At 39.5% G+C, this 16289-nt stretch overlaps 1 protein-coding gene across 4 annotated transcripts in view; it reads right to left on the reverse strand.

Moving 5' to 3' along the window:
- MEIS1 (Meis homeobox 1) overlaps window positions 1-16289 on the reverse strand; it is a 125257-nt gene that overhangs the window by 43666 nt on the left and 65302 nt on the right. For all 4 annotated transcript variants that reach the window (XM_084623384.1, XM_084623386.1, XM_084623387.1 and 1 more), the window contains one exon: window positions 13741-13886. In XM_084623384.1, coding sequence (XP_084479510.1) covers window positions 13741-13886 — 146 coding nt within the window. The remainder of the gene's footprint in view (window positions 1-13740; window positions 13887-16289) is intronic.

Raw genomic sequence — 16289 nt, forward strand, 5'->3', positions numbered from 1 at the left:
GTAGTGTACCATAGAAACAACTAAGCAACCAATCTTCCAAGACAAATGTAACACAGAAGAACAACTAAACTGAAACAAAAATTCCACATATACTTTAAAACATTATTGTCTGTAATTTAATATAACAATATTTCTAGGCCTATAACCTTGCACACAGAGGCAATTTCCCAAGCATTAATACTTAAATGGGTCATACGCACCACATCTGTCATTCTGTCCTGAAGTCTATGAGGCACAACCAAGACTCTGCAAGCCTATTGATTTTTCTAGCATTTGCTTTAATTTACTTAACCATTGAGAAATCCATCAGTACATAAAGGGCAACTGTCCATTACTGCCTCATTTGCAGACATTCTTTCCCCTCATTTTTTGGTAAATATTACCCCTTAAATCGCTGTGCGTTTACAGTGTAAAAATGAATCTGAAAAGTGTTCACACCTGTTTCTGTTCAGTAGCTGCTGAACTGAGGTATATGAAATGTGCTTAAAGATAGAATAAATATCTAGACATTATTACATCTGTGTGCAAAGGGTGGTAAATTAGATCCTAATTACATTAACAGGGATTCTGCCTCCCAGCTTAAATTTTACATGAGCACTCTGTAAAAATCCAAAAGCTCTGCTGTGGTTTCTTTACGAGCTGGTGATTACAGCTACTTCCTATGCGGTCACTAAATATTCTGTTTACAAATAAATGAAGAAGCTTTGAGCCAACTTGCCAGGGTAATAATCCGTTCCCCCCCCAGCAAACCTTTGCCACATAAGCATGGCAACAATCAGAAGCCCTGGCTTCATCTAATTACTCTATCACATAATTTCACAAATTGCCTTTTCACTGGGGAGCCAAGTGCAAAACACGCTCACAGTGGGATTTCAGGCAGCAGCTTTCATTTACTACTCATTTCTTGTTAAATTAAACACAAAAACACCAGTTGTGCGAAAGAAGTCAAAAAGAATGCTTGCAAATGAGCCAGACAAGTGTATCTCACATTTATACCATTCTCACAAAATAGCTCATTGGCAAGCTGTATTTTTAATGGCACCGTTATATCCTTTAACCCTCTGAAGTCCTTGTGTGTTTCTACAGCAAGCATTTGCACTTCTGAAAATCAGAAGCACAGAGCCTTATAATCTAGTCAAACATACCATTTAAACTAATATCAACAATGTAAAAATTGCAACAGTGGATGCATGTGTCCTATTGGCCAGTATCACAAATGTTTTGTTAATAACCTAGGGTGGTTAATATCCTGCAAATCCCCTCCCTGTAGCTCTGTCCTTCAATTAACAGAGTTTAAAACATCTCTCCTATGTAACAGCTACAGCACTGGTAGGGCCAAATTATGCCCTGATTTACACTCCATGTAGCCCCATCAACTGCAAAAGGGTTTTTACAGGGTATAACTCAGGGCAAAATTTGGCTGCTGAACTCTAAGGACCACTGTATTATACCAATTTTATGTAAAGGACAATAAATCTAATAAATAAATCTAGCTCATCAAAACTTTATACTATATAATACACACAATTCCTACTTCATAGAGGGCCCAACTCTGCATGGTGCTGAGAAGCCAATGGAACTAGAAGGCATTTGGGCCTCCCCTTACTAATTAACTGAATCTTAACAAGACAGGATTCTAGTTGAAAAATAAAGAACACAAATTATTTTGAAAATTATTGCTGTGAGTGTCCCATTGCCAGGGCACATGAACTAGAGGTTACATTACTAGAAGAGGACACTTTACATAAACATGTACAAAACTAAACACCGCCATTTGTAATTAAAGCCATTGCTTTTGTAGCACTAGAGCCAGTAGGTCAGGTACCGTTTTACATCACAAATCAGTCTTTTATGCATGTAGATTTGCCAGCATTATCTGCCCAGGGACAAGGAAACATTAGCAGCAGCTGTCTGTGCGCTTCTACACTGAAAATTCTATTCACACAGACAGGTGGAGTAATTTAAAAGCCAATGTGGTGCAAGTTTGATGTGACTAATGCCACTGTTTACTAGAATGCCACCATTACTAAGGTTTATGAAAACATTACTAAAATTATATTTTATTCATAAGAATACTAAGATTCTAGTTATCAGCTTTAAAATGATCCTACCCCAAGGCTGTGGTTAATAACCCTCCAGGGTTTACAACCTGCTGCACTGAAGAAAATATAGCTGGATTCCAGGTTGGTGAACAATTGTATCTTCACAGTCTACTGTACCTTCTTCATAAGACAAACTAGAGACGTAGCTCTCGGGCTTACCTGCCACACGGCAGAAAAAATCTTAAGGAAGGTTGTCTGTTATCCAAACACTACTTGGCTTTAACCCAAATCCTACACCCACTTAAGGGGGTCCAAGGTCTGGGTGGCAAAACCTGATGGTTGTATCTAGGTTTTTCTTCTCTTCTGTAACTGTCCAGGTAGGATGCAAAGGCAGTATCCCCTCTGAGCTCATGGCAGGTAAGCACTAAAACTCAATTGGGGGGTCTTCTAATTATCCAAAGCCATCTAGAAATTAGGGTATGTTCAGGTCCATTGTGAATACAACCATTAGCCAGACACCCCAAAAGTCTGGCAGAATTTAGCTGACCTGAATCATACATCTCCCCGCTCTTCAAGTCATGGATTGTTCCACTTCATCACTGCTGTCTTGAGAGAATGTTGTGGACCGAAGGAGTCCCTTGACATCAGACACTGTCTCCCTCCCCAACTTTTAGGAAATTTTTGAAACCTGTTATTTCCAAAGCCATTTCAGGCATGATCACGTTTGGCCCCTCAACTCCATTTTTCTCCTGTGTTAGACTCCCTCACAATGTTTTATTTACCTACATTATAAGAGGGGCTTTGTTTTTGAAAAAAAAAATCAGAATGATTTCAGTATGTTAATATTGTCCATCTCTTAACAAAAAAAATGGTTTATCACTAATAAAGAAAGGAACAGTTTGAGGCATACTTCTCTGCGCAGTTTCCTGTTTATAAGACAGAAGATCCAGCAATAAATCTTCTAGAACCTACTTTACTGAAATGGTAGCACACTACTGAAAGTGAAGGGAATCCTTTATTAAAAAAAGACTATGGTTCCAAATCGGGAAGTCCAGGTGCAAGATGGGATAAGTTAAATCATTGTACACCAACAGACTTTGTTAGTCTTATTTATACTCTGCCTTTATGCAAGGGATTTTAAATTGGTGTAATTTACATGGTGAGGAACTAGAAGGTGTAAATAGTAGGGCTGTTTAAAAACTTTTCACTGAAGCTGGGTTTTTGACTATAAATACAGAGAATAAAACAAATTTTTGGACTTTTTTTTTTTTTTTGCGCTTTCTGTGGAAAAACTCACCTTCTTGTCAAAAAACTGAAAATGTTTGTTTTCCAACAAAAAAGTCAACATTCCCTGCAGAGGGGAAAAAACACAAAATATTTTCTGACCAGGTCTTGTAAAAAGATGCAAGTTAAAACAGGATGGGGACTGCTTTGTGTGTATATAATAAGATCTTCTAAACTTTTCACAGTATGCATCCGATGAAGTGAGCTGTAGCTCACGAAAGCTTATGCTCAAATAAATTGGTTAGTCTCTAAGGTGCCACAAGTACTCCTTTTCTTTTTGCAAATACAGACTAACATGGCTGTTACTCTGAAACTTAACTTACACTGAAGAGCTGGAAGAAAGTGTATGTTATACTATCATGGATCCCCATAGACATGGATACAGATGATGTAAGCAGGCATAGAGGAATCTAAACTAGGGCACAGAAGTCTAACTCACACAACTTTGTGTATTCCTTCTGAATCTGGCCCTGTTTAAAAAAAGAGTTAATTTTACATAGCAGATTACCATGCCTAACCCTTCTCGGGCAGTGCACTATGGCACTTTCACCTGACCAGATTAAGCCTCTTATTAGTTTACACAGGTGCTTCATGAAACTCCTTAAAAACTGGTATTCACTCAAGGAGCCGGAGCTTCAGGCTCGAAATTTACATAGACATGTCATTTGTGTCTGAAGAACAGTGCAGACTTCAAGAACTCTCTATTGTAGAAGCTGTGTTAGAGAATGGACTAGGCAAACAACGAATAAATTTAGCCAATGAATTTTGCCTCGTTTCTTGTTTGCCACAATATTACGTAAATGATTTGCCACAATATTCCAACTCCCTTTAATGTATCGGTTATTCAAAATTCACCAAAATGTTCCTGTGAATAATTCTGGATCTGAAATTTGTTGGCATGATTTTTCCCCTCCCCAAAAATGTCTGGTATTTAAATTCAGGTAGTTTTGACTGGACAGATACAGGAGGCCATATTATATGTTTCTGTCACTTTATTGAATGAGGTTAACCCAAGAATCAGGTCTCCTCCATGAATAATTACAGTAGATTAAAAAAAGAGACTGCTTTCCATGAACATTTTCCAATATTCACTCTAATATTGTATTTCTGCAAATACTGCTCATAGTAAAGTCGTTTCTGAAAACGGAACACAAAAGGTGTTCAAGTACAATTAAAGCAAGTGTAATTTTAACATTTGGGTGGATATTTAGTTTTTCAGTTTTCTTCCAACTCTCAGAAGATTTGGATTTTTACCCCAAACTATAAAATAATGTGTTTCATTGGCTTCTGAGGAATTGAAATTCTTTAACTTTATGGTGGTTTCCACACACATATTACAATGGCTACAAGCCAGGAGGTGGGAAAAAATCCGCAACAAAGTAAGACAGGATTTATGGAAGAAGGATTTCTCTTAAAAAAAAAAAATCTAGTTGGTCTACTGGATAGGTTTTGGCTTCAACCAAAATGCTTTCAGAGGTCATGTGGTGCTAAAGACAGATATTATAGGTCAGGCAGTTTGGACAATATGTTGTTTTAATCAGAAGTCAATTTTCCTTTGTGGCCCAAATGATAGAAGCCTGAAAAAAGATGGGCTTATAGAGAATGATACCAGCCTATTGGCTTGGTAGGGTAGAGGCAGAGGAGTGTCTGTTTGAAGAGAGGCATGATCAATGGAGGAATCCATTCGCAATCCACTGACTAGAACTTCTCATTTATGATCCAACATTAGCCAAAAAACAGTCAATACCATGTTTTCCTCTACGGGGACAATTTAGCTCAGATGAGGAACAACAACAATATACAAGGTGCTGTCTTTCAGAACAGGGAATCTGTGATTGAATCCAAGAGCTTTCATCTGGCGTATGAGATAGGCAGGGAACGTGAAAAAATGACAGTTGAAGGACATCAGCAACTAGGCTGCAAGAAAAGCAGCTTCCACGGCAAAGCCTAAGTCTTTTCAGCCACCTCAATCATCATGTGGAATAATTCTTTAGGTGAAGAGCAAGTCAAAACAACAGTTTTGGGGAAGATTGAAGTGGTCAAGCTTTTTCCATCTTTTGCCAGACTATCTCTGCACAAATTGTTATGTCAATAAATTAATTTGCATGCAGCTATTTGAATCCTGGTTCTTTTTATCTTCCAGAAGTTTCTACTCAGGTTCATATTCTTTGTTGGAGAGCATGTCGACAGATCTTCAGGATAATTTTCATCCCTTACTATGAAATGCTGTCTCTCAATCTGTGAAGGAAGATTGGCTTCATCGTGCCATCCTTTTAGTTAAAGATGCCTTCCTCATCCATGAATCCTGGACACCTGTCACTAGGAAGGCTTACACATTTTTTTATTGCATTGTCCACAATAAAATTAAGTGAAAGAGAAGACATATGTTCGGAGAAAAAAAAAAAGTCTCTGAGTCCATATTGAAATATAACTCTGTTATGTTGGCAAACTCCATGAGATCTATGGTATTTTGCAGTGTAAACATCAGCTGTGCAGGATGAAGTTAGGAAGGGTTAATTTAAATTGTACTGTTTCCTTCTAATATTTCCAGCCAATCCTTCTGAAGAGGAGGAGAACAGAAAGAATATTTCTGGTTTCAGTCAGTCCTTTCCCTTCTTATGCTGTCAGCAGGCCAGTGTGTGCTCTCATGTGCTGTGCCTGTGACTACTACCTCTATCCACATTCTAGATGGACCTACACATAGTCTGAGAGGCACATTAACCACATTTGCATTTCTGCAAAACTGTACATTATTTGAAGAGCGACCAGAAAAGACTCAAAACAGAGCTTGCTTTAACTGTGAATGTAAAAAGTAGTTAGCTTGCGAAGTAACCAAACATATATGTGAAATATATTAAATTTAAGTAATATGACATGATTGAGTATTTTTAATGTTAGAGTAATATCATCAAAAGAAAAACATCCTGGTATGACACATGCTCCTTAACTGATCTAATTATGATCACAAATTTAATCTTACAATATTCTAAAACAATAGTCTCTTTCTAATAAGCTCTTTCTGCCAAATAAAATCATTGCTAAAAAGCTTTTATTTTATTTATTTGTATATTTTCCATTTTTTACAAATGTATCAGGGTTATTAATTAAGATTCAAAATCTAGACATAGCCATGGAGAAAACTTATTTTCACTCTACAGACAGCAAATCCCAGTATTTTGTCTAATCTGCCATTTCAGTAAAACAAACTCTTTAGAAAATTCTTGCAAATGATGTTAAAAAAAAATTAGGAAGTCTGATTAAATGACGAGGTTTACCTTGAGCAAATCCTTGGCTCATTCATATTTTAGATCATGGTAATTTGTTTTTAAAAAGGTGTTTGAAGTCCTAGAATTTACCTCTTGGCACCATTTAAAAAAATGTAGTTTATAATCCCCTAATGGGTTTAAACAAAGTCTTCAATAGTTTAAATTGTTATTAAACATCTTTTGGGATTATAATTTTATGGGGGTTTTTTTGTGCCTGATTACATGATGAATGTGTAAATCATCAAATACTCATCACAGAACCAAACCAATTACATTGCATAATCCCCCAAATGAAATGAGGTTTTGAATTCCAATGTTTTAAATTATCACGGATTTAAAGGATAGAGAGTGTTCACGACTAGATTCAAGGGGTGGACGAAACATGTTTTTTTAAACTGATTTTAAAACACATTTTAAAGCTGAGAAAGGAGGAATTGATGGGATCAAGGGAAGACTTGCGTGAACAGTATGTCCAGGGTTAAAGCAGAAATTATACCTGCCTTTGTCACAATTACGTTTATACAGATCTTCCTACAAACCTCACTTGAGGCCATTTATTTCAATGAGGAGTTCTGCTTAAAAACTGATGTCATGATACAATCCTTGCACATTAACTGGTCTCAAATATAGAATTTGGGGCCCACAACATCTTGTCATGTACCACATCACAAAAAAATGTTTTGATAAAACTTGCTGACTTTTACATATAATACCATGATGTTTTGATAGAACATCAGGCTTGAGACAAACACCCTGCCATGCCATCAGAAGAAATCACCCAAATCCCAGCCTTATTTTGGTTGATACATTTACTGTTTTGGGGTCCCTTGCTGTTTGGGTATGTTCTACCTACTTTGCCATAATGCACCAGCTTTTGGGTGATATGCAGCTTCTTGGACTGTTTTACAGTATTTTAGCAGATTTTATATAAATTGTGATGTATGTGAGACAACTTAACATGCTCACTTATGTAAATTACAAGGGTCACAGATATGTTTTGCCTAACTAATAGCAAAATTGGCCACCTGTTCCAGTGTAGAATTTTAATAAAAAGTAAGCATCAATGTCAGAGTAACAGTGGCTAAAAATATTTCGTTTTAAGCTGCCAGTGTGGTCACTATTTTTAATAGCATTTTAACTACTGGTGTCCTAATTTTTCTCTATGCTAAAAATAATAGCAGCAGCCAATCTGGATTAATTTATCCCCCTGAGTGTCCCTGCATGCACAATCTACAAACAGAGAAGACAGTACTTGTCTGGCCTTTGGACATACACTAAGTCTGTCCTGCTGCATCACTGAAAATAATGGGGATTTGCTGAATGACACTGCTCTGGGAGTATTGTACAAATATGGCATTCAAGGAGTTAAAGCCTTGATTTGGGGTTTTTTTTCCAACAAAGAGAGAGTTTATTTTTATGTGGAAAATGAGAATTAAAGGGCAAACATTAGAAAAGGAGGTTCCTGTCGGTACACAGAAGACTTGATTTTTTTTAATGTAATAACTGCATAGAGAAAATTAAAACCAATCTATACACTTTCTAAAGATTGTATTAGTTCTACGTTTCTTTTAAATCATTCCAACCACTAATCATTAGTATGAAACTCAGCAATTACTGTCTATATCACTTGATTCCCTGTCACTGATGTGTGTTAGTGTTAATAATTGAGAGAAAGTTTTTATCTTTGAAAGAAGTTCTTTGAGATAACAGCCAGCCAATTAGAATGCTGGTTTTTTACATTGCTACCAGTGGAATAGTGCTTAGCACTTATATAGCGCTTTTCATCTGTAAATCTCTAAGGGTAAGTATCATCACCCCATTTTACAGATGGGGAAATTAAAACACAGAGAAGTTAAATGATTTGCTGCAAGTCAGTACCAGAACTGAGGACAGAACCAAGACTGGATTCCTAGTCCAGAGCTGTATCCACTGGAAAATACTGCCTTCCTAACTTTTTTCACTTTGTTTTATTAAAGAAATTGCAATAGTGGGGAAAAGGAATTTTTTAAAAAAAGTAGATCGCATCACTAACAATGCCAAAAAAGGAAAAATCCAATGCTGTTTTAAAAATCTAGAATCCGTGGTTTCTTCTGCCCCTTCCTTTTAGTGTTGGTGTGTGGGGCATGCTCTCAGTCTCTCTCATACACTGAGCCTTTGTCTGTCAGTTCTGCAACACTGTGGATAAAGATCCAGATGAGGCAGTGCCTACTCTGCCCCTTCCTGTGAATTGTGGGCATGGCCAGCCTCAGGGAAAATGGCGCCCTGGATGAACCTGTATTTTGGTACCCTGGCCCACAGGGGCACTCCATCCCCCCATTGTCTCTGGTCCCCACAGCCCCCCATGCTCCTCTGCCTCCCCGGTGATAAAATTTGTATTGAAAGAGGTGGCGGGGCTCAGCCCCAGCATAAATTAAGCACTGGCTGGGCTCCCAGCTCTGTAGACAACGCTGCAGCCAGCAGCAGTGCAGAAGGAAGAGTGGTATTTTTGGTATACTGCCACTCTGACTTCTGCACTGCTGCTGCGGCTTGTGGTGCCTGGCACTTGGCTCAGGGAGTGCTCCGTGCTGTCACACATGGGCTGCATCTTGCTGGAGCCCATGGCCATCCTGAAGGAGCGTCATTTCAGATTTGGGGGTGGGGGGAAGGCAACTTTAACCTGAAAAAACTAGTTTTTTCCCCAAATAATTTAGAAATTAGCTTACAGGAGCACTGTATCTAATTCTCATATAAAGAAAGAAAAAATATATACAAACACCACTAAGAGACATATTTTAAGATTATATGTAAGTTTAGAACAATCAGAAGATAATACAGCAAGATATTCCCAATCCCAAGTCTGGCTGGTCCAGCTGCCCTCCTGCAGCTCAGTCCATCCTCCCTATCCAGATGCTGCCACTCCTGCCTGGCTGCCACTAAGTCCCGTTGGCTGTCAGTGGGTCACATGGGTGGGAGGTACCAGCACGGCACCCCCCTGAGCAAGGCACCCTGGGCAATGGCTCAACCCGCCCACCCCTATGGCAGGTCCTGATTGTGAATCTGGGTCTTACATCCCCTCCTAGGCCAGCTTCTGCCACATGATTCTCAGGTGGGAATCTGTCTCCTTACTACCCAGGCTGAGTTACCAGAATTTGTCACCTGCACCGCCAGAATGTTGAACTTATGGGGCTGAGGCAGGTAAGGCAGGAATGGGATTTGGGAATATATCCCCTCCCATTTTTTCCTGCCCTGGATGCTGCACATATAGTCTGTTCAAAATAGAGTGCCAGACCTGGCAATGGGTCAAGCAGCTGGATCATCATCAATAGTTATGCCCCTTTCCCACCAGGCATTTCTTCAGGCCTAACAAGGTGTGACACTTTTCCCTCTAGGAGTGTCTCTCACCCAGCTGTGGGTTCAAATGATCCCATAGATGCCAGTGAGGCTTGTGGCGCATCTGGTCTTTAAACACTTAACCTACATTACGATGGCAAAGCCTTTGGAGTCTTGCCTTCGAAAAGGAGTATTTTTTTCTTTATGGATTCTAATTTCCAATTTATTCTGACAGAACCACGTCTATAGGCTGTGCTGTTTCTTAGGTCGTTTTCAAGAAGTTCCCTTCTCAGATGGACTATAATTGGTGAGTCTTGAATTGCAGCATGTTCAAAGGTTCTGCGTGGGTAACCAGGAATCTGGAGACTGTCAGTGTCTCCTGAGATTTCAGGCCTGGCTGGTAAGACAGGTACCCTTAAATGAAAAAGAACAGAAGGGCCTCCCTTCCTCTCTCGCATTCCCCCTTAGTAATAAACTTGATTCATTTGTCTGTCAGCTGATGACGTACAGCAGCTCAAAGATCAGTGCAATATACACCTGAGGCATGTAAAGTTAGCCAACAGCAAACGGCTTTCTCTTCTGGAGCACCTGAACCCTGCGTCACCACTCTGACTCATGCTTTTTGATTCTTCCTGGTGGCTGGTTGTGTTAATTGGCCACCATTTCATTTGTCTTTTCAAGGAAATGAAGACACCTGCAGGTTTGAGATCTTTTCCTGAGATTTTTTTTTTTTAAGGAGAGGATTGAATGAGTATTGTACTCTAATCTGTAAGGAGAGTCCAATGCACTGGGGAGGCAATGGTTCTGGTGTACACATTTATAGAGGACTGATGCACCAAGCAGTCATTAGATGTCCAGAAGTTTTATAAGCTGGACTAGGCTGTTATCACTTCCAAATTTTTCCCAGTTCTGACTTGGGCCTGGAAAATTCAGTAGTAATCAGGTGCTTCATGCATATTACTAACCCCAGTCAAGGGAACCCCACAGAATGATGCAACTTGTGGGCATCATCATCGTAAGGTATCTACCATTGAATACCTAACTTACAGGTATATCAATCACAGAAACAATGGCATTGTCTGTCTCATTTCCAGGAAGCGAGTGCATGAGCCTTCCACAATGGGTGTTCTTACAGGACCTTGGCATCTGACAGTGTTTGAACTGGTAGAAAGATCTGTTGCCCCAAATACCTGCAGTTGCTACTGGACTGTATTCTCGTTTTTTTCTGTTGTCTCTAATGTGGCATGTCAGAAGCAGTGTGCTGTGCAGCTCTCTACCAAGCCTAATCCAGTTAAAGTCATCTCTTTCCAGAATATCAACATACTTCACTGAATTCTTTCTGCATACACGTGATCGGTCACTCATTTCGACGCAGATGTTCTCTAGTGCTTTCACTGGTGGAGAGATAGGCCAAAGCTCTATGTAGCCTTCCAGAGTAGAAAGACATCTCCTTACCATGTATGACCATATTCTGGTAACTTTGTATTCTTAGTCTGCTGCTAACCATAACATATTTATGAGAGCCTAACATGTCTGCTTTTCTGGGCAACATTTTCAAGTTTTTTTGTATTGGAGAACGGTCCATGATCCACCTGGAGCTGATTTGACTCGGCTATAACAATGAACCTCTTGCAGTAGCTGGAAGTAGGGAGTGTGATCCTTTACAGTTTTACAAGACTGATCAGGCAAGCCTCAAGCCAGCATGACGCTGCACAAATGTATGAATAAGGAGGATCTTCATTAAGCCTTTGTTTAATTACAACACAGCTAACTCTGGTTTGGCTGCTCCTCCGCAGGGATGGTGGATTTTTAATTAGATTTCAGTTCATTGCCATGCTGGAGAAAGAGCATTACCTTTATTGCACTGGTCCTGGAGATTACTGCCTTCACTCTACAGAATGAGGCGGTTACTTCATTGGCATTGCCCCAGAATGTACTTGCCACCAACTAGTGGCAGTCTAGTTGTTATAGTAAGCACCTTGCAGCAAAGCAATTGTCTTATATCTGCAATGCACCATTCACACCCATTGCCCAAGTTTGTAAAGCACTTAGCACATTGTGCTTCTGGAAATAAATATTGATAATATAAATAATAAATATTTCTTAGAGCACCTCAGATATAAAAGACGGTTCAAGCAGGAAGTGTAGGGGCTGGTCTGAGTTTGATTATTGCACTTGGTTGTGCGTTGTAATTGTTTGCATTGTAACTGCAGAGTTGCCACAGTGTCTCTCTCCAATCTTGGAGCATAGGAAAGAAATTGGCAGCCACTGCATCAGCCAGCTGGCGCAGAGATGTCAGGCTGGTATGAGGATCAGAATGTCACTAGACTTAAGGGCCAAGATTGAGTGTATCCTTTGGCTATTTGCAGAATACTTCGATGTCAGTTGCCTGCAATCTTGTAAGTCACTGAGTGACATCAGAGCCTGCCAGATTCTCGTTGTATATCTGGTAAGAAGACAGCCCTGTAATGGGGGTTAAACATTCCCTTTTCGTTTGTAATGTAACTTCAACCTTCTGAAACACCATCTTGGAGTGGTCTAAGATGCTCTTGAGAAAGGGATAGCATGGTGCCACTATACCAGTTGGTATGGACTGTGCCAGTAAGGGAAATCAACAGGGAGGTGTCTAGGACCTATCTGGGCTTGGGCTTGGGCAAGTGTGATCAGGCATGAAGGTTCATTTACAGCAATCCAGGATGGTGAAGGGAGGGAAGAATTCCCTGCCTGATACAGGTTTGTCAGACATCCAGTATCTAGTTATTTGGCACAGGGAAGGAAGTAGGGATGACAAGAGGAAACATTAATTGAAATTTACTAATTTGGCAGAAACCTATTGTGGCTGACTGAGTTGATTGGCTTCTTATTTTACCCCTAACCCAATGACAGGCAGGGAAGAGAGTGGATCATTGATGCAGTGGGAGATCAGAAGTGGGGATGTACTTTAATATATATACCTGGTTTGGGCCTCATTCTTCCATTACTCAAAGGGTCCGTTGGAGGATTTCAGTCTGTGGGACTGAATCCCACGTGAATGAACACATGGTGATGCTTCACCATATGGAAGCCACAATTTAACCCCCAAAAAGGGTGGCACTAGAAATGTCTGACTATTGGGTAACAACTGAAGGTTTGACAGATACTATACCTCATTAATGAAAGCGGAAGCCTAAAGCTCCACCACAGTGCACCTGCCTAGAATTTTTATTCCTAATCACAGAAATAAGTATAGTTGCTGTGGCAACAAATAACTGTACATCTTCCCCCCCCCCCTTTGTGATATTAAATACAGTGATACCCTTACACTCTGGGACCAAGAAAGTCTCAAACAAATTAAAAATGATGCTCTTCCATTACAACAGATACGCTCTGACCTCTCTCTGATAGGAATTATGTGATCTCTGACACATATCTGAATAAAAGCTTTGGTTTTTCCCATCCCCCCCCCCGCCCCAATGATTCTTGGAGGTTCTCCAGAAAACAGAACAATGGGCCAAACTCTGCTCTCCTCTACAAAGCAGCAATTCACCCTGAAGTCAACAGGAGCTGCAGTCATGTGAACAAGGCAGGATTGGTCTAATGTTATTACTGTAAGATCTATCACACTTTCCGATGACCTCCTGTTAACAACTGCACTCAAACCAAAGAGCTAAAAGCAACAAAAACAAAGATATACTATAAATACTCTCTCTCTTGGCATCTAGAAATGATGTAAAGACACAATTGGAAAAGCACCCTGAACTGCCTGTCAATAACATATTATTAAATATTTTTGTCTACTACCACCATGACCATGACATTTTCCATGTTCATTTCACAAATGTGATCTAGAGTTCACTTACTGTTAGATGCTGGAACAGCCATGCCCTCATGATATTTGTGGCTACTTTGGGAAAGATGCCACGCTTTTTATGTCGCTTTTTGTCCTTATCTGGATCATCATCATCACCTGTGCTGGGGGAAGCTACACTGTTGTCCAAGCCGTCACCTGTAAATATAGTGAATCAAATTTTGACTTATGCTATCTTTAGATACTTCAGTCAAAGCCTGACTTTGGGGTATATGAATATTTAAATGGGATATAAAATTCTTTCATGCTGTAATTCCTGGGGAGGGGAGAGAAAAACTCTCTCAGCCAAATTCTGGTTTATTCTGAACAACTATAAGAATGAGATAGCCATTTCTCACATTTGATTCAGCACAGCAACAAAAAAAGTGACAAGCACCCTGCCTGCCAAGGTGGAGGAGGGGGAGTCTCTTCATTACCTGTTCATCACAGAAATCTCTCTGTGTTTACAGATCAGGCAAATGGTGTTTGACTCAAATTGTGGCTTGCAATGTATTGATGATGTTATGTCACCTTAACATACAGCAGCCCAGATGCCATGTTCCACTCTGAGATACAAAGTTCAAATTCAGAGTCAGCTTGCTGGCAAATCTCTTGCACCATTTGGTCCTCTACCCAAGTTCAAAGGGACAACAGTAAGATTGAGGCTCTATCTATATTAAGACTGGAATTTTCAAAGCAGCTAGTTGCCCGACTCACATTCACTTTCACCAGGACTTGGGCACCTAATCTTTTGAGATGTTGTTAAAAATCCCAGCCCAAATAAATTCATGCTGGGTTAACAACATTTATACCAATGCAGTATGTAAGCCCTGCCTTGCGCTGGTGCACCACCTCTACACTGATCCAGCGCAAATTTCCTTAACACAGAGAGGGCCTTAAACTCGCCAAATTAGCAGCTCATCTACGGGAGTATACAACTGGATAGCAGTGGCTTTTGTCTGTGGTGAAATAGTGGCCTAGTGTGCAGAGAAAAACAAAGGTTTAGAGTGCATGGTCAATCAGTGCACCATTTTTGTTTAAAGCCCCCAAAATAGTTCACAAACAAATCCATACAGTGATTTATTCTGTTCAAACTCCCCCCCCCCACATGTGGATTGAATAGTGTACCATGGCTTCCAAGGATAGTACTTTTATGGTTAGTGCGGAGTTGTGATGCAATTAGGCAAGTATTCTTTACACCCTGAGGCAAGAATGACCAAGAAAATCAACCAAACTGAGCTGAACCAAGAGTTTAACTCTGTTCTGTTAGGAATAAAAAAAAAAAGATGGGCTTTGGACTGTCAAAATTGTGATACATTATGTAGAGTTTAACTAAAAAAGTGACTAAGTTTTATATTTTTAGTATTTTACATATTTTACTACTGACTGTAGTGAATTTGTAGCTGTCCTTATGACTGATTGTGTGTATTTAATGCAAGACTAGACTTGAATATTCATATTTATAAAACAAGGTCCTCATGAAGAGTCCAGATATCTTTGGCTGATAAAGTCTTTGAAAGCTCAGTAGGTTAAAAACGAAAAAGAAAAAGAAAAAGAAAAAAAAAGGCTTTTATACAGAGAAGCAATTCACCATATAAAATAATAATGCATAAAAGAAACATGAGCAAAGGAAACAACTCAACAGCATTTAAAATTTCCATGGGCTAATCCACTTTCTGTCTGTAAAACAAGAGCAAGGAAAAGAAAAATATTACATGTTCATTGATTAAAAATGAAAAGCTTCTAACCTAATGACACTGTCTTTCACCACCTCCCTATGATTGTTTTACTGCTATTTTTAAAATATACTTTCTATCCATTTCTAACCCCCTTCAGATTAATTTAGTAGGCAATGCCTAGTGCCTGACTAGAAGAGAATTCATTGATAATTTATGGAAATATGTACTATAATCCAACGGAGATGACTTTTTTCCAGCTTTGTGCATCAATAGATAATCAAGGCCTTAAAGCAGCCTGAGCTTCCCATTACCTCAGGCAAAAGAATTCCTGAAAGCATGCCTTCAGGGCACCTGAATTATATACTCCATTAGGAGAGGAAAAGCTTTCTGCATTCCATGTATAACACTCCCCAGAACCTTTCCTGTTTATTTCTGCTGTATGAAAGCAGAAGCATTAGGAACAGAATTTTTTAAGTGAAGACTTATGTAGATACAATGGAGAAACCTTTCAAGCGAGAGCCAGATCACCTCCTTCAATCCCTGGCAGTGACCTATCCCAAATAAAAGGTTTCTGTTACATCATTAGCTCAAGCCAAAAACAGCCTTGGCTTAATGCACAGTTTGTTCTTCCTACTGTTTTTAGGCAAATACAGCTACTTTACTCCCATCTGGGAGGGAAATTACACTGCTGGGTTGTAATCTAAGACAAGATTTTCATTGGAAGCAAATGCTTTCAATCCAGTATAAATACTGGTGCATGTTCAGAAAAGCCTAAAACAATAAACCCTAGTCCTGTCCGACACAAGTTAGGGAAGGTGAAAGGGGGAAAGTGGATAATAAAGCAACAAACTATTCTAAAAGCAAATACTTTCATACATTTTAA

This window comes from Lepidochelys olivacea, assembly GCF_965140295.1.
Source record: "Lepidochelys olivacea isolate rLepOli2 genome assembly, chromosome: 3".
Taxonomy (NCBI): Eukaryota; Metazoa; Chordata; order Testudines; family Cheloniidae; genus Lepidochelys; species Lepidochelys olivacea.